General features: G+C 43.0%; 3 protein-coding genes across 4 annotated transcripts in view; 2 read left to right on the top strand and 1 right to left on the bottom strand.

Moving 5' to 3' along the window:
* The window catches only part of LOC124013431 (exopolyphosphatase PRUNE1-like), a 37,069-nt gene extending 32,589 nt beyond the window's left edge, over positions 1–4,480 (top strand). The window contains exons 7-8 of the mRNA XM_046327777.1: positions 1,791–1,949; positions 2,496–4,480. Coding sequence (XP_046183733.1) covers positions 1,791–1,949; positions 2,496–2,981 — 645 coding nt within the window. The 3' untranslated portion in view covers positions 2,982–4,480. The remainder of the gene's footprint in view (positions 1–1,790; positions 1,950–2,495) is intronic.
* Positions 4,481–8,499: 4,019 nt separating this feature from the next.
* On the top strand, positions 8,500–23,439 carry LOC124012563 (BCL2/adenovirus E1B 19 kDa protein-interacting protein 2-like). 2 transcript variants are annotated; one of them, XM_046326337.1, is made up of 11 exons: positions 8,500–8,652; positions 8,961–9,025; positions 9,229–9,321; positions 9,469–9,542; positions 9,640–9,879; positions 10,205–10,411; positions 10,614–10,716; positions 10,822–10,953; positions 22,160–22,246; positions 22,493–22,591; positions 23,137–23,439. In XM_046326337.1, the coding sequence occupies exons 3-11, from the start codon at positions 9,263–9,265 to the stop codon at positions 23,159–23,161; spliced, it is 1,026 nt and encodes a 341-aa protein (XP_046182293.1). In that variant the 5' UTR covers positions 8,500–8,652; positions 8,961–9,025; positions 9,229–9,262; the 3' UTR covers positions 23,162–23,439. The 2 variants fall into 2 exon arrangements, with proteins under 2 accessions (XP_046182293.1, XP_046182291.1); XM_046326335.1 differs by having other exon boundaries at positions 9,197–9,321.
* Positions 8,724–12,686, bottom strand: LOC124012564 (guanine nucleotide-binding protein G(s) subunit alpha-like). Its single transcript, XM_046326338.1, has one exon. It carries the CDS (start codon positions 12,132–12,134, stop codon positions 11,295–11,297), a length of 840 nt encoding a protein of 279 aa, XP_046182294.1. The 5' UTR covers positions 12,135–12,686; the 3' UTR covers positions 8,724–11,294.
* Positions 23,440–23,795: the final 356 nt, after the last annotated feature.

Below are 23,795 nucleotides of genomic sequence, written 5' to 3'. Positions count from 1 at the left end.
GCCTCTTACAACAACAACTAAGGCAGCCGATGTAAAGAAACTTGTGGATGACTTCTTCAAAGACAACAATCTTTCGTGGGACATGGTTTCTGCAGTTTGTTCAGACGGAACTCCAGTCATGCTGGGAAGAAAGTCTGGTTTTGGTGCGCTAGTGAAAGCCGATGCACCACACATCATTGTCACGCACTGTATTCTGCACAGGAATGCGTTGGGAAGAAAAACCTTGCCTCCAAAACTGGCAGAAGTATTAAAAATTGTAGTGGAATGCGTGAACTATGTGCGAACTAGTGCTCTGAGGCACCACATCTTCAGTGAGCTGTGTAAAGAAATGGGCTCTGAATTCGAGGTACTTCTGTACCATTCTAACGTTCGGTGGTTATCCCGGGGACAGGTGCTGAATCGTGTTTTTGCTGTGCGTGTGGAATTAGCCCTGTTTTTGCAAGAGCACCAACATTGTCATGCAGATTGCTTCAAAAATTCTGAGTTCATTCTCATTTTAGCGTACATGGCTGATATCTTCACAGTTCTCAATCATCTCAATCCAAAGATGCCAGGCGGTGGAGTTAACATCATTGAAGCGGAGGAAAACCTGAAGGCTTTTCAAAAAAATCTACCGTTATGGAAACGACGAACAGAGAACGATAACTTCGCAAACTTTCCCCTGCTGGACGACTGTGTAAGTAAGATCGAAGATGTATCTGGAATCAGAGAGATTTCTGTACCCGCGGAACTGAAGCAAGCAATTGCCACGCACTTAGATGAGCTTGCAAAGTCTCTCGAAGGATACTTCCCTACAAGAGTGTCATATCCAGCATGGGTGAGACAGCCGTTCACGTTTAGTGTTGAGACGACAGATGTCAATGATGAATACCTTGATGAAATCATTGAAATTCAGCAGAGCCAGGTTCAACAGCAACTCTTCAGAACAACAACGCTTTCAACGTTTTGGTGTCAACAAATGGTAACGTACCCTGTTATTGCTAAGAAAGGAGATTTTATACCTTTTGTAACAACATATCTTTGCGAGCAATCCTTTGAGGATGCTGGAAATAAAAACGAAGAAAAGGAACAGACTTTGTAGTGAAAATGACATGAGAGTGGCACTTGCCAAGGTGAAGCCGCGGATTTCTGAACTGGTCTCTGAAAGGCAACAGCAGAAGTCACACTGATTTGCAGTAAATATTCCTTATTATATTTTTGTTTTTGTGTGAAAAACATGTTTTGATGATTTTGTTCTTTGAACACAGTGATGTTCATGCACGGTTCATTTTGTGCACCAGTAAAATATATACCTATGTTTTGAATTTGAAAAAATCATATTTTATTATTCCAATTAAGAAGGGTTCGGTGAATGTGCATATGAAACTGCTGGGGTTCAGTACCTCCAACAAGGTTAAGAACCACTGTTCCAAGAGGTCAAAACCATTTGTTTTTAAGACAGGTGTGTCACCAAAGCTGTTGTATTCATTATGCATGTCGTAGCTTATTTTCAAAGATGCATTACAAGGTCAAATTTTTTTGTTGTTGCAAAAATGACAATTATGACAATAACCATGGCTATTTGCATGACAAGTAAATATGACTCAAAATGCCATAACCGACCTGGGATCAAATACTATTTGAAGTCATTTATACTGTATCTGTACTTGATTGAGCTTGCCTTTTAGAATGGAACCAAGCAAACGCTCAAAATATTTGAAAGACTTTGAATAGTATTTGAACCCATGCCTGTTTTCTATATGGTATAGTTTTGTTGTTTACTGTGGTACGTCGTCCCGTGCGTTCAACAGATGTTCCTACAGCGGAAGAGCCTACAACGGGAGCTTTGTGAGTTCTGTCACAAACATCGTTTTGGTGCGGTGGTCGCCATGACAATCTCTTTCAATGAACGCAGCGAGCCCCATCGGCAGCTGGCGGTCTACAGCTCCAGCACCCTCTATAGGGAGGAGGTATGAACAGCACTGCCATGCCAACTTATATTGATCCCTAGACCCCTACGATGTGAGATGATTTTATATTTATAGGGTTAGTAAATATAATAGGTAATAGTTCCACCTAGCCCTCTAATAGACTTTGCAAAATTTACCAATTTTGTGTGGCACATTTCTGTTCCTGACCCTGAAAAGTACTCTATATAAGCTCAGTGTATTGTAAAGTGGCCATTTGAATATTGGTGTGAATCTTTCCTCCCTGTTGCTTAAATATACGTAACGAATTGGTCTACTTTGTGTGCCAACCTACCTACCTACCTTGTTAGTTTAATATTGGCCTTCAGAAACTATTCCTTGAAAAGACATAGTATTATTATGTGATATGAAGCATGTCTGTAAGTGAGATAAATCAAAGTATTCAATGCTGCATGTTTCTGTTATTTATTAGTGTGTTTTTCCTCTCAGGCATATGCAGGCATGACAATTTGAGATTATTAGTCCATGTTAAAACGGCAACTATGAAATAGCAATACACTTTTAAGTGTGTTTCACATTCTGCTGTAGGTGAGCCAAGCATTAGAAAAGGCCCGGAACCCCTCTCTGTGCATCTCTCCAATGAGCAGCCCCTTCAACGACATCAAGTCCTATCTCCAAGGCAATGCGCTGGCCTCCCGCAAGAAAGTGCTACCTATCCTCAAGGACTTCCTGAAGGAGTGGGACAAGAACCAAGTGCATTGCGGGGAGACGGAGGACTTTGAGGAGCTGGACAACCACTTTGACCCCACGGGGTCGCCTGGAATCGACGGAGACTCCCGCCCCCACTGCTTCTCGGCCTCTCGGCACCACCGTCGCCGCCTGTTGGGCGCCGAGGACTCTGGGATGGAGGAAGACTTCCAGGTGCCGGCCACACCCATGAACAGTCTGGTGGAGGGCTGTCCACTGGACGCCGGCCTGCCCCAGATCAGCGCGGAAGCTATTTTGGAGAAGTTCAGCTGCATGGTAGGGGAAGCAGGGGGTAATAAAAATGTCAGCTGGCCAGGTGATCAATAACCTTCTGTTGATGCCTTTAAATCCTAGTGCCCCTGGCTCTCTGTCCGCGTGCACTGCAACCCAACCAAAAGACTATAAGGAGTGTTCAAACTCAGAAGCATATCAATCAATTGTATGTTTCATAAGGGACATCTCATAGTGGATTATAATGACAATCCAAGGGGCCATGTACAGTAACTCACTCACTGGTTATATAGCAATCCAAGGTTTTCTATCAGCAGCTCCGGTGATTGACTAGAAACAGGGTTGTGTTCAGGAGGAACAAAACCGCCCAAAACGGAGTGAAGCAGGGAGGTACCATCTTAATTTATCTAATAAGAAATGCTCGTTTTTGTTTTCCGTTGCAAAACGTTTTGCTACGGTGTGCCCAAATGAACACAACCCTGGACTGCCGTAGCCATCAAACTGATCACCAAGTTCTTATGGATGCTTTACCCAAGTCAGGACTAACAACACCATTACAAAGGATAGGACATCCTTCTAAAATGACTGGCAAACCGGATGAAAAAAGCATGACTTGTACCTTCGAAGACTCCAGACAACAATGAAGGTTCAATTGTGTTTTCTCTCTGTATCCCATCTGAGTACATGGGACTGCCTCATTGGTTAGTGCCATCTCCAAGTGTAGGGGGAGTAGATTGGACATTTGGAGAATACATGATGGACTAATGTAATGAATCTTTGAAAGGCCTATTTCAATGTCACAGGCATTTGAGTGAAGCTTTATTTTGAGGAGAATATTGCCCTGGATAATGACTTTATCAATTTTTGCAGCATGTGTTTCAGCAGGTCATTGAAAACTGCAGAGTTTGCTGTTTTTTAGTGCAACTTATCTATGTACAGCTTCAGTAGGGAGTTATTATGCTGATTATTGAGCACGTGATATCTACTGGCATGTATGTGCGAGCGCGTGTCTGTCTGACTGTCTGTCTGTGTGTGTGTGTGTCTGGAGTTCTTGGTTAGCGTGATGTCATGATGACATTATCGTCAGGGTTGTTTCAGTCCATAGTTTTCCTCATTGTCGGCATCCATCTGGAAAAGAACGAAGAGAGAGAGGTGGAGAGATACATACCAGATGCCGGATGCAACTCTGCTGTTCATTCATGCATATGAACTGCCTGCCCTCAGTCAGATCTCGAAAATTGCAGGTTTCCTTTTTTTTCTTTTTAGTCATGAATCTTGTTCTGGAGGCAGCTCTGCAGAGTGGTCACTAGCTGGCACAGCCACAAAGTCATACCTAACCTTAACCCTAATCACACTGCTAACCCTAATGCATAAACCTAAACTTAAATTAAGATCAAAACCCTTTTTGGTTTCATGAATTTGTACAACATAGACATTTTTGAGTGTGAGGCTGGCCCATCTACCGGAAATCACATAGTTTTGCCTCAAGGACAAGACTCATCCCAATAAACGTTCACCTGTGCTAAATATACTCTCTCTCTCTCTCTCTCTCTCTCTCTCTCTCTCTCTCTCTCTCTCTCTCTCTCTCTCTCTCTCTCTCTCTCTCTCTCTCTCTCTCTCTCTCTCTCTCTCTCTCTCTCTCTCTCTCTCTCTCTCTCTCTCTCTCTCTCTCTCTCTCTCTCTCTCTCTCTCTCTCTCTCTCTCTCTCTCTCTCTCTCTCTCTCTCAGATTTAGATCTCAAAGCTACTTCAGCTGCCCAAATATACACAAATCTTACGTGGATTTTATCGTCTAGTTTATCGTCTAGATGTATTTAGGGATTACCATTGATTATGTCATCCTAATGGAATCATAACATTTTGAGAACAAATGAAGTGATGCAGAGGTTGACTTCATGCATACAATTTTGCACTGAATTTTGTTCCGCATGTTATTCCTGCATTACAAAAAACGGTGATACGTTTCTATTAATACTCCCCTTTGTATTTTTGAGTTACCAGACATTTGCCTGTTCCCAGATCTGCTTGTGCTCTCTCCAACTCCTATCATCAGAGTTGACTATACAGCATCAACAGATCTGGGCTAGTGATGAATTGCTCTGATGATGGTATCTGATCTGGAATCTGTGTCGCATACCCCAGAGAGCCTTGTGGCGGTTCATTTGAGGAAACATTACTGCATTCGTGCAGATGTCTGCTTCATTAGCTGTCTGTAGTTGGGCCTGAGGAGTAGGTTTGAACTTACTGTACCACAGAGATGTGCATACACCCCTAGGAAAACCCACATACAGATGAATGTATAGACACAAACACATTAGACAGTTGCCCGATTCCATTTCAGTCACTAGTCTCTTCCTTTAGCTCTACCATTTCAGTGTTCCCAGATCACAAGGATTCGATAGGTCTAAGTAAGTGATAAGATGATGGTTCCTACCTCGTTCGATAGGGTATGTGAAGGTTCTACCATACACTCACCTATCCAGTCCTTTTGCATCGTGGAACTTCAAACTCTGAGAACTATGGAGGGCGGCGTGGACTAAATTGGAATCCTGCTAGTCTAGCTGGAACTTCAGCTTTGTTAGAAATCCCAGATTTGATTTAATATGTCTTTGACAGCAGAAAACATCTGAGAATGTTGACTAGCCCTGTGCTGAACTCTTTAATGAAGATATTAAATGTAGATAGTATAGTTGATTATACCACTTGATTCTATAAATCAACCATGTAGTTTCATTGATTTATTCTCTACATCACAGCGAGAAGGTGTGTTCTGTCACATAGTTTATAGTAAAATAATATGTTGTGTCTAGGCTAGAATGGTATTGATAGTGAGTTTTCTATTAAACATACTCTGAAAGATTATTATATTGAGCCTCAGGTATTAAGGATTTGGCAATGCTTGGCTTGTAGTTGTGTTTTTTTTTTTTTTTTGCCAGCTAAACCTGCGGGAGCCAAAAAAGATCCATTGTGCTAATTATGTTTTGTCCTTCTTCTTTATCTCAAAATATACTTTTTGTTGAAATGTTTCATGGGAAATGTAGCTTATGTGGTGGACAGTGTAATGGCTCAGTGACTCTGCAGTTTCATGTGAACACTAAAACGAGTTTGTTTCTCCCACACCATTTGTCATGATTACATGTTTTAGTAAACACTCTTGTCACTGTGGTGTTCTAATTTTCCCAGGCCTTTAATTAAGGTTGGAAATGTTAGCTTGCTGGACTTGTTTAGCTTCTAAACAGGTTGAATGACAAGTAATTGACAATGTTGTTTCTTTAACCCAAACTGGTTCCCTTTTCCAGTTTCTCACGGCTTTAATCCAAAGATGCCCTCCTCAACCCCTCTACATGCAGTTCCTTTCAGTAGTTTTGTGAATTTTATGCAGGACAATCGGGATTCAACTTCTCTTTTATTCAAGTACGCAATGTGAAAAAAGTGTTTGCTATGGTGGTTCCTGAATGCGAAACCACATGTATGACAAGATTATAAGAGAAAATGTTCAAATATGCACTTCTATTAAAAAAAATGGATTTGAAGAGTTTGTGTTGTCGTCAGGTTTAATTCAGGCTTCTGACTGATTCTGGGTTATTGGTCTGATTCAAAATCATAACCTAAAGCTAACATTTCTACAAGGCACTATTGGAATATTTGGTGCCTATCACTAACTATCTCGAACTCCACCAGTCAGCAGTGTGTAACTTCTCTTAGGGTGTGTACTCACCATTTCCCCACCGTATGCTGTGTGTGCGCGTGTGCATCCACCCATTCCTGGTCATGCCTCAACATGTCATTGTGTTCATAGACAGGGCCTTCAGAAAGCATTCATCGCACCACCTGATTTTTCTTCTTCTACATTTTGTTGTGTTAAAAGTCTGAATTTAAAATGGATTAAATGGAGATTTCTTGTCACTGGCCTACACACAATACCCCATAATGTCAAGTGTAATTATGTTAAAATAAAAAACTTTATATTTTTTTATAAATGTACTTTAAATTGAAAGCTGAAATTAGTATAAGTATTCAACCTCTTTGTTATGGCAAGCCTAAATAGGTGCAGGAGCAAAAATGTGCTTAGCAAGTCACATAATACGTTGCATTGAATAGTGTTTAGCATGATGTCTACCTCATCTCTGTACCCCACACATACAATTATCTGTAAGGTCCCCCAATCGAGCAGGGAATTTCAAACACAGATTCAACCACAAAGACCAGAGTTTTTCCAATGCCTCACAAAGAAGGGCACCTATTGGTAGACACTGAACATGCCTTTATGCATGGTGCAGTAATTAATTACACTTTGGATGGTGTATCAATACACCCAGTCACTACAAAAATACAGGCGTCCTTCCTAACTCCATTGTCGGAGAGGAAGGAAACCGCTCAGGAGTTTCACCATGAGGACAACCGCTCAGGATAAAAAAGAAAAGGAATAGAGCTAAGCACAGGCAAAATCCTAGAGGAAAGCCTGGTTCAGTCTGATTTCTACCGGACACTGGAAGATGAATTCACCTTAAACACAAGGCCAAATCTACACTGGAGTTGCTTACGAAGAAGACATTGTATGTTCCTGAGTGGCTGAGTTACAGTTTTGACTTAAATCTACTTGAACATCTATGGCAAGACCTAAAAATGGTTGTCTAGCAATGATCAACAACCAATTTGACAGAGCTTGAATAATTTTTTAATGACGGCCAAATGTTGTACAATCTAGGTGTGGAAAGCTCTTAAAGACTTAGACAGAAAGACTCACAGCTGTAATCGCTGCCAAAGGTGCCTCTACAACGTGTTGACTCAGGGGTGTGAATACTTATTTTCAATACTTTTGCAAAAATGTCTAAAAACATGTTTTCACTTTGCCATTATGGGGTATGGGTGAGAAACCAAATCAATGTAATCCATTTTGAATTCAGGCTGTAACACTACAAAATGTTGAATAAGTCAAGGGGTATGAATACTTTCTGAAGGCACTATATCACACATTGCAGATGGAAAGCAGAGACCTCAGCTATCAAACGGGCTTTGTCAACTCCAAAGGTCAACCCCTATGTTTATCAGTATATGAACGCTTGGCAATTTCTCTTGTTTCTAAACATATTTAAGATACATAGGCAGTTTGTGGTGACTGAATGAGGAAATGTTGAAGAGGGATGTGATTACTATGAAAAATGTTAACTACTCAAAATGACAAGATAAGTACTCATGGTGCAATGCTGAGCCAGCAAATAATGTGTAGATAGCCAAGGAAGTACCAGGTGCACAAAACATACTTGGGTACAAAATCTCGGAGGTCATGGACCTTTCAAATCTACAGTAGGCCATACATTTGAGATTCAGAATAGGTATTAGGATGTCTGTATGTGTTTTATAGTATAAATAACAATGAAAAGAAATCCTCAATCATGTATCACAAGTTTCAGTGCTGATTCTTTTGTTTGATTCTCTGTGATGTCATACAGCCCAATAGCCTACACTGCATGAATTCTGAGCAAGCATTGCATGTACGTGCATGTTTTCACCCTAAAGCAGAGCTTGTGCAGTTAATTCCCGTTGCCTCGGTTACCGGGATGGGCTTGCACTGGCAATAAATACACCACACCTTGACTCTCAGGTGTGGCAATTGTGTCAGTGCAATCTGAGGCTTCGTCATGAGATCAGCAAAACCATAACGTTCACCTCTTTCACTCAAAGGTTACTCATGGTACAGTTGCTGTACTTTTAACAAAGGAATTGAAAAAGTTTTGTCGGCCTGTCAACCAAACACCACCAACAAGGTAACGTTACACATTTGTTGCTTTGTGTTGTGTCTGTGCACATGTGTTCCTGTCTCAAGTTTTGTTCACCATGTATTCACATGAATCTAACCAAGACAAAACTTGGTGAATTTGGTGCAATTGAATGTGTTCGCACTGGTGTAAGGGTCTTATATTCTACAAGTGATTCTACCTTTTCATTATGAGACAAGCTTTGAAAAAGAAAGTACAACATGGTGACAGACAATGGTTGTTGACAAGCCTTGGCTTATATAGCGCACTACTTTTATTGCACTCAATACAAATGAACACTGTGCGTTTTCCACTAGAGGCCAGCACAGGAACAAATCCCTCAGTATACGATCATTTGGCAGAACTGATCCGACACGAACCGGTAGGTGCTACAGTATTTATTTGTTCACTTGTTACCCTATGTCCATGACATTCGTCGTCATTTTCTTTTTTTACACTCTTTATTCTCCTCAAATAAACATATGAAGTCACAGCTAAAGTTGCTCCTGAGTTGTAATAGCGGTTTGGACTTTTCATTTCTCCGGGCCAAAAGGTCTGCTGTTACTCTTGACAACATCCATTCAGGAAACTTGGCACTGAGAACCTGCACAGCAACAACATGGAGCCAAGAGAGGAAGAGCAAAAAATGGAGAAGGAGGAGGACATTTACATTCCCAGGTCAGAGGTTATAGTCATCAGACTGAATTGTTCTTGTTATATTATCAACATACCAAATATCCAAACAAGTGTTTTTTCGCAATGAAACACCTATATCTAATAAGAATTCCATAGAAATGTAATTGTTGACCTCTCTAACCATTGTAGGTCACCTCCCTGGAATGCTCATGGCACAGATGCAGTCTTGGGGAACCCCACATTAGCTGCCGATGACAGGCCAGGTAACACTTCAATTCAAAATGGCAATGTTGTAACATCACAGTCACTGTTATAAAGCTCCATATAAATGCAAATCATGAGGATTAAATGTCATGGTAGCCCCGCCCAGCAGCCTGGCTCTGACAGGGCCCCGACCCAGGAAGAAGCGTCTGGTGGCTCCCGCCCTAAGTCTGACACTGGATCGCAGTGACTCGGCGGTGTCCGATGACTATGCCACAGCTGCCCTCTCTCCCTCCCCTGATGACGACGATCTGGGGCTGGACATCGACTTGGATGCCATGGAAACGCCCTCGGACAGCGAGTCCCTCCATTTTCCAGTGCACGACATGGATTTGGAGGGTGAGAACTGGGTGCAGTGGACAGGACAGTCTAACAGCCTTTATCTTTGGTCCGTTTCTTCACTCACAGGTCCAAGATCAGCCAATGAACTTATTGAACAACTTTCACTTTGATTATATTGTTCCCATGGGATAGACACAAATAGGCTATTTTGGGCAATTCATAATATATAGCTATTCCCTTTATATATGCTTTGCATTAGGTGATCTTGATGCCATAGATATAATATATTATAGACAGTACACAACCACTCTCCATCGATGCATTTTGTTATCTACAGTACGGTATGGGAAATTGACCATTGAAACATTATTCCCATTCACAGATGACCTGCTTCGTCTGGGAGTGGCATCCCGTTTCCATAAGGCCCGTGGGTCAGTACCAGAGCAGATGGGAGTGGGCTCTCTTGACCAAGACCAAGTGGACAGCCAGGGCACTAGGTGGCGCCGGTTCCGCACAGGAGATCCGCTTCAGGAGAGTCTGGTCAACATGAGTGTACTGGAACCTTTCCTTCCAGTCTTGTCACATGGGGGTGAGTCCAGAACCCCAGCACTCACTTAATCTGTCGCACTTACCTAACCGACATTATGCAAGAATGTGAGCTTTCCTCAGGCTCATGGAATTCGGATAATGTGACCGTTTGTTGTGCGATCAACTCAGAAGACAGAACGAGCATCTTCACTTATTTTTTGCATGTTCATTTTTGCCTCATCCAAATGTTGTTTTCCTTCCAGGTTACTATGGAGAAGGGTCTAATGACATCATTGTGTTCTCTTCCTGCTATCTCCCTGAAAACAACATGGAGAACTACCAGCATGTCATGGACAACCTGTTCAGGTCTGAGAGCTAATTGATGAGAAGCCACAGTCTTAGTAAAACCCTATCTGAATTGGCCACTTTTCAGGTCGACATTCCTAACCACAGCACCACTAAACATTGCAGGTACGTTGTGGGAACGTTGGACCTGATGGTTGCGGAGAACTACGTCATTGTGTACCTGTGTGCCATGGCCCAGCGTGACAAGCTCCCCACCATTGGCTGGCTCAGAGAGTGTTACACCACCGTTGACAGAAGGTTAGTTCTGTTCACTCAAATTGGCTTTGGTTTGCGGTCCTATTTCAGAAAACTATATGCCACAGTGAGTAACAAAACAGTACAAAAATATTTTAACTCAAAAGTATCTCATGTCAGCGGAGTCTACAAGTCGTAGGCCATGTTCCAGGGCAAATAAATTGCAGTCATCAACATTGCAGTCAGAGTGCTATATTATATGATGTGGTTAGTGGATATGTTCAACACCTATTCAGGCATTGTGAGATCTGGCAACTGCAATGTAGTTGGCCTGGAACACTACCAAATTCAAATCTCAAGTTATTTTACTTTATGCCAAGGTAATTAAGTCTCAAGTAATCAAATCATTGAAATTTGTCACAGTCGGTGAAAAATAAGTGTCTCAGTGTCGAAAATCTACCAAGCTGGCTATCTGTCAAGACACGGAAGAAGAGCCGGATGTTTTCCGTGTCAACTGCACAGGTGAAAAACAGATGACAGTCCCTTTCGTCTAGTTGGCCTGCTGTACTGATCTTCACAAACTCCTCATGTATGAAGTGCTTTGCCCTGGTGACACGAAGGTCCTCCCCTGGTACTGGTGTAGAACATTCCGGCATAGTGTAGTGTGCAAATTCTGGGAAATACTCTTCCATTTTTGATTTCCCCTCCAAAATCTTCTCTGCTAGGAGGTCCTGTTTGTTCAGTAAGACCCAGACAGGAAGGGTCCTTAGCCACCTGTTGTTCCAGATGATCTTGAAGAGGTTCAGGGCCTCCTGCAGCCCGTTGGTCTGGCTGTCCTCCTGAATCACCATGTCATAGCTGCTGCTGTCCACCACAAAAATAACATCCCACGCGTCAGCAAAACACCGCATCCACTTTCTGCTTTCGTACCTCTGACCTCTGACATTAGATACATGAAAATGGATACCATCCATCTCGAAAAATGTCTCGGACATCCCTGAAGCATTTTTACTGTTGTTGTGCATGTAATGCATTTTCTCCTGTGCAGTGTGTTCCACGTGTAAACAGCGCATCTGATTTACTATCGTGCGTTGCCCAGATTCATCAGCTCCTAACAGCAGCAACTGGCGCGGGCAAGTCATTTGGTTATTATGCTTGTCTTCTTGCAGCTGTTTATTAATCCTTTTGTTTGATTCTTTACGTGCCTTCTCAATACGTTGATCTTTACTGCACAGGCAACCCATATTAATTCAATAATACTAGATTCCTAGGCTTGCCTAAGAAAGAAATACAGAACTTAAGAAAATGTCACCCGGGGGGGTCTGACACTGAAAGTATCCTCTGCCACTCTCAGAAGGTTGATTCCTAGAACGTGTTCAATGTGAATCCGCAATGAAGTCCTCAAGTGTAGTGTAAATGTAAACATTCAGCAGTAAGTCTAAATGCAGGCAATGAGTTTTCGAATCGAGATTCCCACGATGTCGTACTGTGGAGCCACACTGAACTTTAGCAGGTATTTTCTAGAACCGACCGATTTTCACGAGTAGCCCAGAATTCAAAACTTTGCAGTTCTGTCAAAGCGCAGCCATGGCTATATGCTCTTCCCTTCACCACAACGATAGTAAAGCAAGTGGAAGAAAGATAATTAAAAAGTAAACTTCTGAAACAATATTTACACAATTCCACTAAAATGGGCGCATGCGATCATTACACGAAGCTCCTCCCTGATTCGAATGTCTTGCTGTAGCAGCATTGCGCAAATTGTAGATTTATATCCTTTATTTCCCAACATTGTAATTTCCCCTACGCAGGATCTGGTGAAATATGACTCTGCTTGTGGAAACGTGTTGTTTGTGTTAGGAGTTTGTGTAGAAGCAGAATTATTGTGTTGAATATGAATAGACCCAGGGTGTAGTGCTTAATTAATGTCCATTTTGCTCTGATAAGATCTGGCTGTACACAAATGAGGGCAGACACTCCACCTAAAACCTGTTGATTTGTAGTATTCTATGGTCCATTTTATTTAACTAGGCAAGTCAGTTAAGAACAAATTCTTATTTTACAATGATGGCCTTCCCCTGCCAAACCCCCTACTAACTCTGAGGTCATTAAAGATCCCATGGAACTTATCATAAGAGTAGGGGTGTTAACCCCGGGGTCCTGGCTAAATTCCCAATCTGGCCCTCAAACCATCACGGTCACTTAATAATCCCCAGTTTACGATTGGCTCATTCATCCCCCTCCTCTGGCCTGTAACTATTCCCCATGTTGTTGCTGTAAATGAGAACGTGTTCTCAGTCAATTTAACTGGTGTAAAAAATAAATAAAAAACAGACAATGCTGGGAAATTGTGCACTGCACCACCCTATTATGGGACTCCTGATCACAGCCGGTTGTGATACAGCCTGGGATCGAACCAGGGTCTATAGTGAAGCCTCTAGCACTGAGATGCAGGGCTTAGACTGCTGCGCCACTTGGGACCCTTCCTGTGTGGGTCTTACTGAACAAACAGGACCTCATAGCAGAGGTTTGGCAGGAACATTAAAAATATACAACAACTGTGGCATTGGAGGACCTTCATGTCACCAGGGCAAAGTGCTTCAACATCATTATATAACATCATGTTTTATTTTATTCAGCTAGGCAATTTGTTTTTATTAATGATATAGTAGCGTCCCTACTCAAAGTCAAGTCTGCCCAGTTGCTAATTAGTCTGGTTAACGCCTAATTCTTGAAGTCCTCCTGACTTCAGAGTCGGGAATAAACGTTTAAAAAAATATATTTAAAAAACACGCATTAAGAAGGAAAAAAAATCCACAAATTAATGTTTAACAAGGCACACCTGTTAATTGAAATGCATTCCAGGTGACCACCTCATCAAGCTGGTTGAGAGCATACCAAGAGTGTGCAAAGCTGTCATCAAGGCAAAGGGAGAAAATGGCACCGGAGGGGATGGCTGCCGTTTTACGGTCTCCTAATCAACTGTGCTATTGTGTATAACGTGTGCACTGGGAGTCGGGAAGCAAGTTCAGGGAGTGAATCATTTAATGAATGAACGAATCATAATACAAATCAAGAAACACGGACAGGAAACTGAAACAGAAACAATGACCCCTGGGGAAGGAACCATAGGAAGTGACAAATATAGGGCAGATAATCAAAGAGGTGATGGATTCCAGGTGAGTGTCATTATGCACAGATGTGCGTAATGATGGTGACAGGTATGCACTATTATGAGCAGCCTGGTGACATAGAGGCCGGAGAGAGCGCACACATAACAGTACCCCCTCCCGACGCACGGCTCCAGCCGTAGGACGCCGACCAAAATGGCGATCCCGGGGATCAGGAGCGGACCGGTCACCTCTGCTATGGCACGGGAACCTGTTGATCCGGCTGAGGTGCGGGAGCATGGCGACCAAGAGTGTCGGAGAGAGAACATACGTGACAGTACCCCCTCCCCGGCGTGTGACTGCAGCCGCAGGACACCAAACACAGGGACGATCCCAGGGATCAGGAGCGGACCGGTCACCTCCGCTGAGGTCCAGAACCCTGACGAACCGGCTGAGGCGTGAGAGCCGGCTGAGACCTCCCCGGTTGCCTCTGTCGAGGCACGGGAACCTGTTCACCCAGCTGAGGCATGGGAACCTGTCGAGCCAGCTGAGGCATGGGAGCCGATCGAACCTGTAGAGGCATGGAAGCTTGTCGATCCTGCTGAGGTATGGAAACCCGTCGAGCCAGCTGAGGCAGGGTAACCCGTTGAACCCGCCGAGGCATGGGAATCCGACAAACCGGCTGAGGCCTCCCAGGTAGCTTTGGTTATGACAGACAGACCCAACATCACCTCCAACACAACAAAAAACACTCCCTGATGCTTCGCTTTGATGAGGCTTCATTCTATAACGTGTGCGCTAGGAGTTGGGATGCAAGTTCAGGGAGTGAATAATTTAATGAATGAACGAAACATAATACAAAACAAGAAACATGAACAACGCACAGACAGGAAACAATGACGCCTGGGGAAGGAACCAAAGGGAGTGACATATATAGGGCAGATAATCAAGGAGGTGATGGAGTCCAGGTGAGTGTCATTATGCACAGATGCGCTTAAAGATGGTGACAGGTGTGCGCCATAATGAGCAGCCTGGTGACCTAGAGGCCGGAGAGGGAGCACACGTGACATTGTGTTAGTTTTTTTGCGTTCATAATGTTACAATACATAATGTTGCTGCTACCGTCTCTTATGACCGAAAATAACTTCTGGACATCAGAACAGTGATTACTCACCTCGAACTGGACAAAAAAATGATTTAATGATTTAGACGGGAAGAATATACTGCTTTCTCAGGAATGGGCCCAAATCCCATAATTTGCATGAAGAAAAGATGGAGGAAAAGGGAGAGGAGGTCAGGCTGCCTTCTGAGAATTCGTAGGTGAGTGAGTAAACCCCCACTACCCTCCATTCTATTGGCCAACGTGCAATCATTGGAAAACAAAATGGATGTTATGCAATCAAGAGTATCCTACCAACGGGACATTAAAAACTGTAATATCTAACTGTAATATCTTCAGCCATCACCGAGTGATGGCTGAACGACAACACGGATAATAAGGAGCTGATGGGATTTTCTATGCATGGGCAGGACAGAGAAGCTACGTCTGGTAAGATGAGGGCTGGGGGTGTGTGTCTATTTGTCAATAACAGCTGGTGCATGATGTCTAATATTAAAGACGTCTTGAGGTATTGCACGCCTTATGATAAGCTGTAGACCACACTATCTACCAAGAGAGTTCTCATCTTTTATAAGGGCACAAGGCGAGACCCAGATGCAGACACAATGGTATTGTGCAGGCAAAAGGTCAAAACCAGTTCAGAGTCCAGTAGGTACCAAAGGGCAGGCAAGCTCGAGGTCAGGGCAGGCAGAATGGTCAGGCAGGCGGGAATGGAGTCCAGAAAACAGGCAAGGGTCAAAACCGGGAGGACTAGCAAAGAAGAGAAAAAGGAGTACGGGAAAAAACACGCTGGTTGACTTGACAAACATACAAGACAAACTGGCACAGAGAGACAGGAAACACAGGGATAAATACACTTGGGAAAATAAATGACACCTGGAGGGGGTGGAGACAATCGCAAGGACAGGTGAAACAGATCAGGGTGTGACATCTATATTATTCGTAGCCATCTATTTACCACCACAAACCGATGCTGGTACTAAGACCGCACTCAACCAGCTATATAAGGCCATAAGCAAACAAGAAAATGTGACTCCAACATCATCATTAAGTTTGCTGATGACACAACAGTGCTACCACAACGATGAGACAGCCTATAGGGAGGTGGTCAGAGACTGCCAGGAAAACAATCTATCCCTCAATGTGAGCAAGACAAAGGAGCTTATCGTGGACTATAGGAAAAGACGGGCCGAACAGGCCTCCATTAACATTGACAGGGCTGTAGTGAAGCGGGTCGAGAGTTTCAAGTTCCTTGGTGTCCACATCACCAACGAACTATCATGATCCAAACACACCACGACAGTTGTGAAGAGGGCACGACAACACCTTTACCCCCTCGAGACTGAAAAGATTTGGCATGGGTCCCCAGATCCTCAAAAAGTTCTACAGCTGCACCATCGAGAGCATTCTGACTGGTTGCATCACCGCCTGGTATGGCAACTGCTCGGCATCTGACCGCAAGGCACTACAGAGGGTAGTGCGTACGGCCCAGTACATCACTGGGGTCAAGCTTCCTGCCATCCAGGACCTATATACTAGCCGGTGTCAGAGGAAAGTACAAAAAATTGTAGAAGACTCTAGTCACCTAAGTCATAGACTGTTCTTTCTGCTCCACCCCCATCCCCCCCATTTGTTTTTACACTGCTGCTACTCACTGTTTATTATCTATGCATAGTCACTTTACCTCTACCTACATGTACAAATGACCTCAACTAACCTGTACCCCTGCACATTGACTTGGTACCGGTACACCCTGTATATCGCCTCATTATTGTTATTTTATTGTGTTATTTTTTATTATTTTTACCTTAGTTTATTTGGTAAATATTTTCTTAACTCTTTCTTGAACTGCATTGTTGGTTAAGGGCTTGTAAGTAAGCATTTCATGGTAAGGTTGTAACCTGTTGTATTCGACACATGAAATTAGAAATAGAGTTTGATTTGGATATGATTTAGATTTGGTTGGCTACTTTGAAAAATCGAAAATATATTTAGATTTTTTTAAACACTTTTCTGGTTACAACATAATTCCATATTTATTATTTCATAATTTTGATGTCTTCACTATTATTCTACAATGTATAAAATAGTACAAATGAAGAAAAACCATGGAATGACTAGTCGTGTCCACCACCGTTGCGCTCTCGTGTAGTGAAACAGAATAGAAGCTACCAAGACAAGTCTCAAGCCATCACGTTTGTGAATCATCTTGATCTAATACAAGTCTGCACCTCATTAGGTAATTGCTATGTAATTACTATTTAACTATATCAAAGTTATACCAGGAGGCTACTTTTATACCAGTACCAGTACATTTAATAAATAAATGACTTAAAACAGCAGACAGTAAAATAAAGTTAAACCTTCAGTAAATATTCCCAAATAATACCATGCGTACTTAAAAAAAATAGTGTATGAGAGTTTGAATGTGCAGTGTAGCAACCATATGTACTTATACAGCATAGAAAGTAACCCACAGCAAGTGGCTGGCAATAATAGTGTAACATTGGGCCTCAGCATCCTTAGCAAGATTACGAGAGCCTGCTTTGGCACTCCTTCTTCAGCCAGAGGATGGCATCAAAACCAAAGTATAATTTTGAGTTTCCTCCTTACTTCCCGCACAGCCAACCTACAGTTCTCAGGCTAAGAGGTAGTAGATTCCAGGTTTTTTCCCCATTAGGCACAGAACGGAAGAAAATGGACTGAAACTAGAACGGACTACATGGACTTGTCCAATAAAAAACACTCGCATTGTCATTTCCCGTTGGAAAACGTTTTTAAAACGTTGTACATTGAGTGCCCTAATGGAAAGAGTCTTCTTTTTTTTCGGATGGTTACAACAGTGTCCAAAGGCTTGTGAACAGCTTGGCTACTAACATAATCCCTCATATTTCCAGAAAGCTTTGATGCTGTAAACCTTGACCTGGGTCTAATCCTAATAATTGAGCTAAATAATAATTGATCCTGTTTGGATCCAGTAAAGGTCTCAAGTGAACTGCAGGAGGAAAAAGCTGCTAAGACCATCACACTGACCTTTGTATGTTGTTGAAATGAACGTCTCAACTTGATTTCCCTTTATATTATATTATTTATTTATCATATTTATATTATTATATCCTATTTCCCTTTATACAAATATGTGTAAGGAATTATCCAAGAAAAACCCTGCAGGGATTTCTAGAGGTTGCCTATAGTTCAGACTCTCATTTTTTTGTGATATGGTTTAGGACCCTTTCTTTGAACATTTACATTGAGTCATTTAGCAGATGCCTTTATTCAGAGGGACTTACAGTTACTGCCTTCATCTTAAGATAGCTAGGTGGGACAACAACAACATATCAGGGGGAAGCTGGTTCCACCATTGGGGTGCCAGGACAGAGAAGAGCTTGGACTGGACTGAGCTTCCCTCCTGTTGGGGTGAGAGGGCCAAAAGAGCAAAGATGGCAGAATGGAGAACTCGGGTTGGGGTTTAGGGTTTGAGCATAGCCTGAAGGTAGGGAAGGAAGGGCAGTTCGTCTTGCTGCTCCATAGCCAAGTAACATGGTCTTGTAGTGAATGCGGGCTTCGAATGGAAGCCAGTGGAATGTGCAAAGGAGCGGGGCAACATGGGAGAATTTGGGAAAGTTTAACACGAGGCAGGCTGCAGCGTTCAAGATAAGTTGCAGGGGTTTGATGGCACAAGCCATCCAACAGCAAGTTGCAGTAGTCCAGACGGGAGATGACAAGTGCCTAGATTAGGACCTGTGCAGCTTCCTGTGTGAGGAAGGGTCGTACTCTACAGATGTTGTAGAACATGAACCTGCAGGACCGGGTCACTGCTTTGATGTTTGCAGAGAACGACAGGGTGTTGTCCAGGGTCACACCAAGGTTCTTTGCACTCTGGGAGGGTCACACTGTGGAGTTGTCAGCCGTGATGGAGAGGTCATGGAGCAGGCAGGCCTTCACCTGGAGAAAGAGCAGCTCTGTCTTGTCGAGGTTGAGCTTGAGATGGTGGGCCGACCTCCAAGCTGAGATATCCAAGCTGAGGAGCGACCTTCCAAGTAGGATGCAATCCAAGAGTGTGCAGAGCCTGAGACACCCAGCCCTGAGAGGGTGGAGAGGAGGATATGATAGTTCATGATGTCGAAGGCAGCGGATAGAACTAGAAAGAGGAGAACAGAGGAGAGAGAGTCAGCTTTGGCAGTGCGGAGAGCCACCATGACACAGAGAAGATCAGTCTCGGTTGAGTGACCCGTCTTGAAGCCTGACCGGTCAGGGTCAAGAACATCTTTCTGAGAGAGATAGCAAGAGAGTTGGTCTGAGACAGTGGGCTCAAGTGTTTTGGAAAGAAAAGGAAGAAGGGATACCGGTCTGTAGTTTTTGACGTCATAGGGGTTGAGTGTTGGTTTCTTGCGGAGTGGAGCGACTCCGGCCATTTGAAGTCAGAGGGATTGATGAGGGAAGCCAGTGAGTTGATGAGGGGAGTGAGGAATGGGAGAAGGTCGCCAGAGATGATCTGGAGAAGGGAGAAGGGGATGTGGTCGAGCGGCCGGACACTAGTCGCAGGCTGTCAAGGCGTAGGGTAGTTCTGTGTGAGTGGGACCAGTTGACTCACTAGCCTGAGTGAAGGAGGAGCATATACAGTATTGTCAACCTTTTTTTCAAAGTGGTTGACAAAGTCGTCCGCAGAGGGGGAGGAGGGAGGGGGTTGAGGATTAAGGAGGGAGGAGAAGGTGGAAAGGAGTTTCCTAGGGTTACAGGCAGAAGCTGAAATGTAGAGTGATAGAAAGTGGTTTTAGCAATGGATACAGAGGAAGAGCATGTAGAGAGGAGTGAGTGACAGGATGATAGGTCCTCCAGAAGTTTAGTCTTCCTCAATTTTTGCTCAGCTGCACACAGGCCTGTTCTGTAAGCTCACAATGAGTCACTCAGCCACGGAGCAGGAGGGGAGGGCCGAGCCGGCCAGGAGAAACGGGGACAGTTCGAGTTATAGGATGCGGAAAGGGAGGATAGTAGGGTCGAACAGGCAGAGTCAGGAGAGAAGACAGAGAACTATTTATCAAAGGTAGAGATGATATGATAGAAGAGGAGATAGTAGTGGGAGAGAGAGAGAGCAAAGATTGCGATGGCATATGACCATCTGGGTAGGGGATGAGTGGTGAGGATTGGATGGGTTTCCAGACAAGATTAAGTGTTTGTGGATGAAAAAGCTCTTTCAATAGTTCAACATTGAGCATGCTTTTCAGTCCAGGAGTAGGGCTCACCTGTGTCTGGAAAACCAGCATTATTCTTTGTGATGTTTGCTCCAATAGAGCTAGTGTTTTGACACCTGACCGTGTCTAGCCAACTTCCCCTCTCACTTCCTGTTGTCTGACTTGGCCCATGTACAGTATCAGGCAAAAGTTTGGACACAGACTCATTCCAGGGTTTTTCTTTATTTTGACTATTTTCTACATTGTAGAAAATTACTATTTTGACTAATTTCTACATCAAAACTATGAAATAACACATATGGAATCATTTAGTAACCAAAGTGTTAAACAAATCAAAATATATTTATATTTGAGATTCTTCAAAGTAGCCAGCCTTTGCCTTGATGACAGCTTTGCACACTCTTGGCATTCTCTCAACCAACTTCATGAGGAATGCTTTTCCAACAGTCTTGAATGAGTTCTCTCATGCGAAGCACTTGTTGGCTGCTTTTCCTTCACTCTGCGGTCCAACTCATCCCAAATCATCTCAATTGGGTTGAGGTCGGGGAATTGTGGTAAACAGGTCTTCTGATGCAGAATTCCATCACTCTCCTTCTTGGTCAAATAGCCCTTACACAGCCTGAATATGTGTTTGGTGTCATTGTCCTGTTGAAAAACAAATGATAGTCCCACTACGCGCAAACCAGATGGGATGGCGTATCGCTTCAGAATGCTGTGCTAGCCATGCTGGTTAAGTGTGCCTTGAATTCAAAATAAATCACCGGCAGTATCACCAGCAAAGCACCATCACACCTCCTCCTCCATGCTTCATGGTGAGAACCACACATGCAGAGATCATCCGTTCACCTACTCTGCGTCTCACAAAGACACAGAGGTTGGAACCAAAATTCCCAATTTTGGACTCATCAGACCAAAGGACAGATTTCCACAGGTCTAATGTCCATTGCTCGAGTTTCTTGGCTCAAGCCAATCAAGTCTCTTCTTATTGGTGTCCTTTAATAGTTGTTGCAGCAATTCGACCATTAAGGCCTGATTCACGCAGTCTCCTCTGAACAGTTGATGTTGAGATGTGTCTGTTACTTGAACTCTGTGAATCATTTATCTGAGGCGCAGTTAACTCCATTGAACTTATCCTCTGCAGAAGAGGTAACTCTGGGTCTTCCTTTCCTGTGGCTGTCCTCATGAGAGCCAGTTCCATCATAGATTTTGATGGTTTTTGCGATTGCACTTGAAGAAACTTTAAAAGTTCTTGAAATGTTCCGAATTGATTGACCTTGATGTCTTATAGTAATGATGGACTGTTGTTTCTCTTTGCTTATTTAAGCTGTAATATGGACTTGGTCTTTTACCAAATATGGCTATCTTCTGTATCCAATGAAGCCAAGAGTGTGCAAAGCTGTCATCAAGGCATAGGGTGGCTAATTTTTAAGAATCTAAAGTATAACGTATAACATATATTTGTATATGTTTAACACTTTTTATGGTTACTACATGCTTCTATATGTGTTACTTCATAGTTTTGATGTCTTCACTATTTTTCTACAATCTAGAAAATAGTCCAAATAAAGAAAAACCCTGGAATGAATAACTGTGTCCATACTTTTGACTGGTGAGTGAGGTAGACCCCTTACTTAACAGTTTGGGCCTGCCTGGGGAGTCACACAGACTGGGCCCCAAATAACCTTTTTGGAGGCACTAAAGTAACCTTTGGTAGACATACATGTTTTATGGCAAGGTTTAATCATGGTGATGTAAGAGTGGTAGTGTAAATCTACAGAAGATATACTGACAGATTGAATGAACAACTGTTACCTTTACTCTTAAACTTGATTCGGTTTCTCTCATAGGTTGAGGAAGAATCTGAAAGGTCTGTACATTGTACACCCAACCTGGTACATCAAGGCCCTGATCACCATCATCAAGCCCTTCATCAGGTGAGGGCCACCATCCCCTGAGACACCAAGTCCAGTCGGTCAGGGTTGCTGTTGTTGTTGTTGAGTCACGTTACTCCATGAAGCAAAAGGGACACCTATAGAACAATGGCCTTAGCACTGTTTGAGCAGCCGCCCTGATCTTGTAGCTGTAATCGTACAAATCTTAATTGTATATTTATTTTATTTACATGTTGGCTCTGTGTCGTCACACAAAACAAATGGCTTACGATTCCTTCCTCCTCACAGCTCCAAATTCAGTCGCAAGCTTCAGTTTATCGACAGCCTTCGGGAGCTGTCCCAGCACATCCCTATTGAGCGTGTGCAGATCCCCGACTGCGTCAGACAGTGAGTGACACCATCAGACTCTCTCATGCCACGTTCAAAACACTTGGGAACTCGGAAAACTCTGACTTCCGACCTCAGTGCGTTTAAGACAACTGTGAACTTGTAAAATTTAAATTTAAAAAAACGTTGCTCCGACTGGGAAAAATATTTTTGAGTGGTCAACTCAGAATTCCAAGTCGGGAACTAAGGTCTCTTTCTACAGCTCCTACTTTCCGACCTTAAGATCACTGACGTCATTATTCGACCTCGTTTTTTTCCCCCAGAGTTCCCAGTACTCTTGAAAGCACCATCACACATTCACAATAAGCTACATTAATGAACCCATAAATGGGAAAGCCCATCACCTCATATGTTTATTGTGTGACGAATATCTAGTTTTTCTTCATCACTCTTGGGCTACCATTGAGCAAATACAAGTATTCATTTCAAACAGAAAGAAAACAAACAGTGAGATCCTTCTATTATGATGATTCGTGAACATGTGTTGGCTGCGTTTATGTATTTATTGTTTTTCAGTCCGGTTCAATATATTTCCATTCACACAGGTTTGACGAGAATATGGACAGGTGATATGCTGAAAAGGTTGATCTGGACCACAGTGCAAAGGGACATGAAGACAAAACAGTGGACTAAAAAAAGGCTCAAATCTGTCAACCAATTACTTGACACGGAGGATGAACCTGGCTGCCCAATCTCACGTCAGTTGTCCTATGAGACAACTTTCACCAAAGCACCTACTGAAGGACCACAAGAAGAAACACTGAGCTCCAAAGGTATCGAGACTGTAGCCACGTTTCCATCCACAGTTTTTATGCAGTAAGATCATACCATATGAAAAAAACATTAAATAACAACAGCTGATGGAAACAGGAAGTTTCGCTACAATGTTATAAATGCAGACAGATCATTTGTTCAGTCGACATGTCGGGATATTTTTGTGTCAGTAAAATGAACAATGTGAGAAATGGCAGTGGAAACGCCTTCATGCACAAATATTGATATAATAACCACCATATCGAAGGTAACTTGGAGTCACGCGATGTAATGGGGCGTGGTTCTCCCGCCACAACTCAGGAAACCATGCAGATTATTAGGCTACAAATGAAGTGATGGATTTTACAGGGTGGTGAAAGTGCAATGTGATCTTTATGCCCCTTTCCAATAAATATTGAGGGTCTTATTCTGGTGACATGATGATCAGTGC

The sequence above is a fragment of the Oncorhynchus gorbuscha genome, linkage group LG24 (genome assembly GCF_021184085.1).
Source record: "Oncorhynchus gorbuscha isolate QuinsamMale2020 ecotype Even-year linkage group LG24, OgorEven_v1.0, whole genome shotgun sequence".
NCBI classification, from domain to species: domain Eukaryota; kingdom Metazoa; phylum Chordata; class Actinopteri; order Salmoniformes; family Salmonidae; genus Oncorhynchus; species Oncorhynchus gorbuscha.
Note: the sequence above shows the minus strand (reverse complement) of the source record. Positions and strands in the feature narration are given on the sequence as shown.

Coding starts and splice junctions, on each gene's coding strand:
- LOC124012563 (XM_046326337.1), top strand. CDS start 9,263: ATGGAGCCAAGAGAGGAAGAGCAAAAAATGGAGAAGGAGGAGGACATT. Junction 10,717..10,821: donor GTCATGGACAACCTGTTCAG/GTCTGAGAGCTA, acceptor TAAACATTGCAG/GTACGTTGTGGGAACGTTGG. Junction 22,247..22,492: donor ATCATCAAGCCCTTCATCAG/GTGAGGGCCACC, acceptor TCCTCCTCACAG/CTCCAAATTCAGTCGCAAGC.
- LOC124012564 (XM_046326338.1), bottom strand. CDS start 12,134: ATGGGTTGCCTGTGCAGTAAAGATCAACGTATTGAGAAGGCACGTAAA.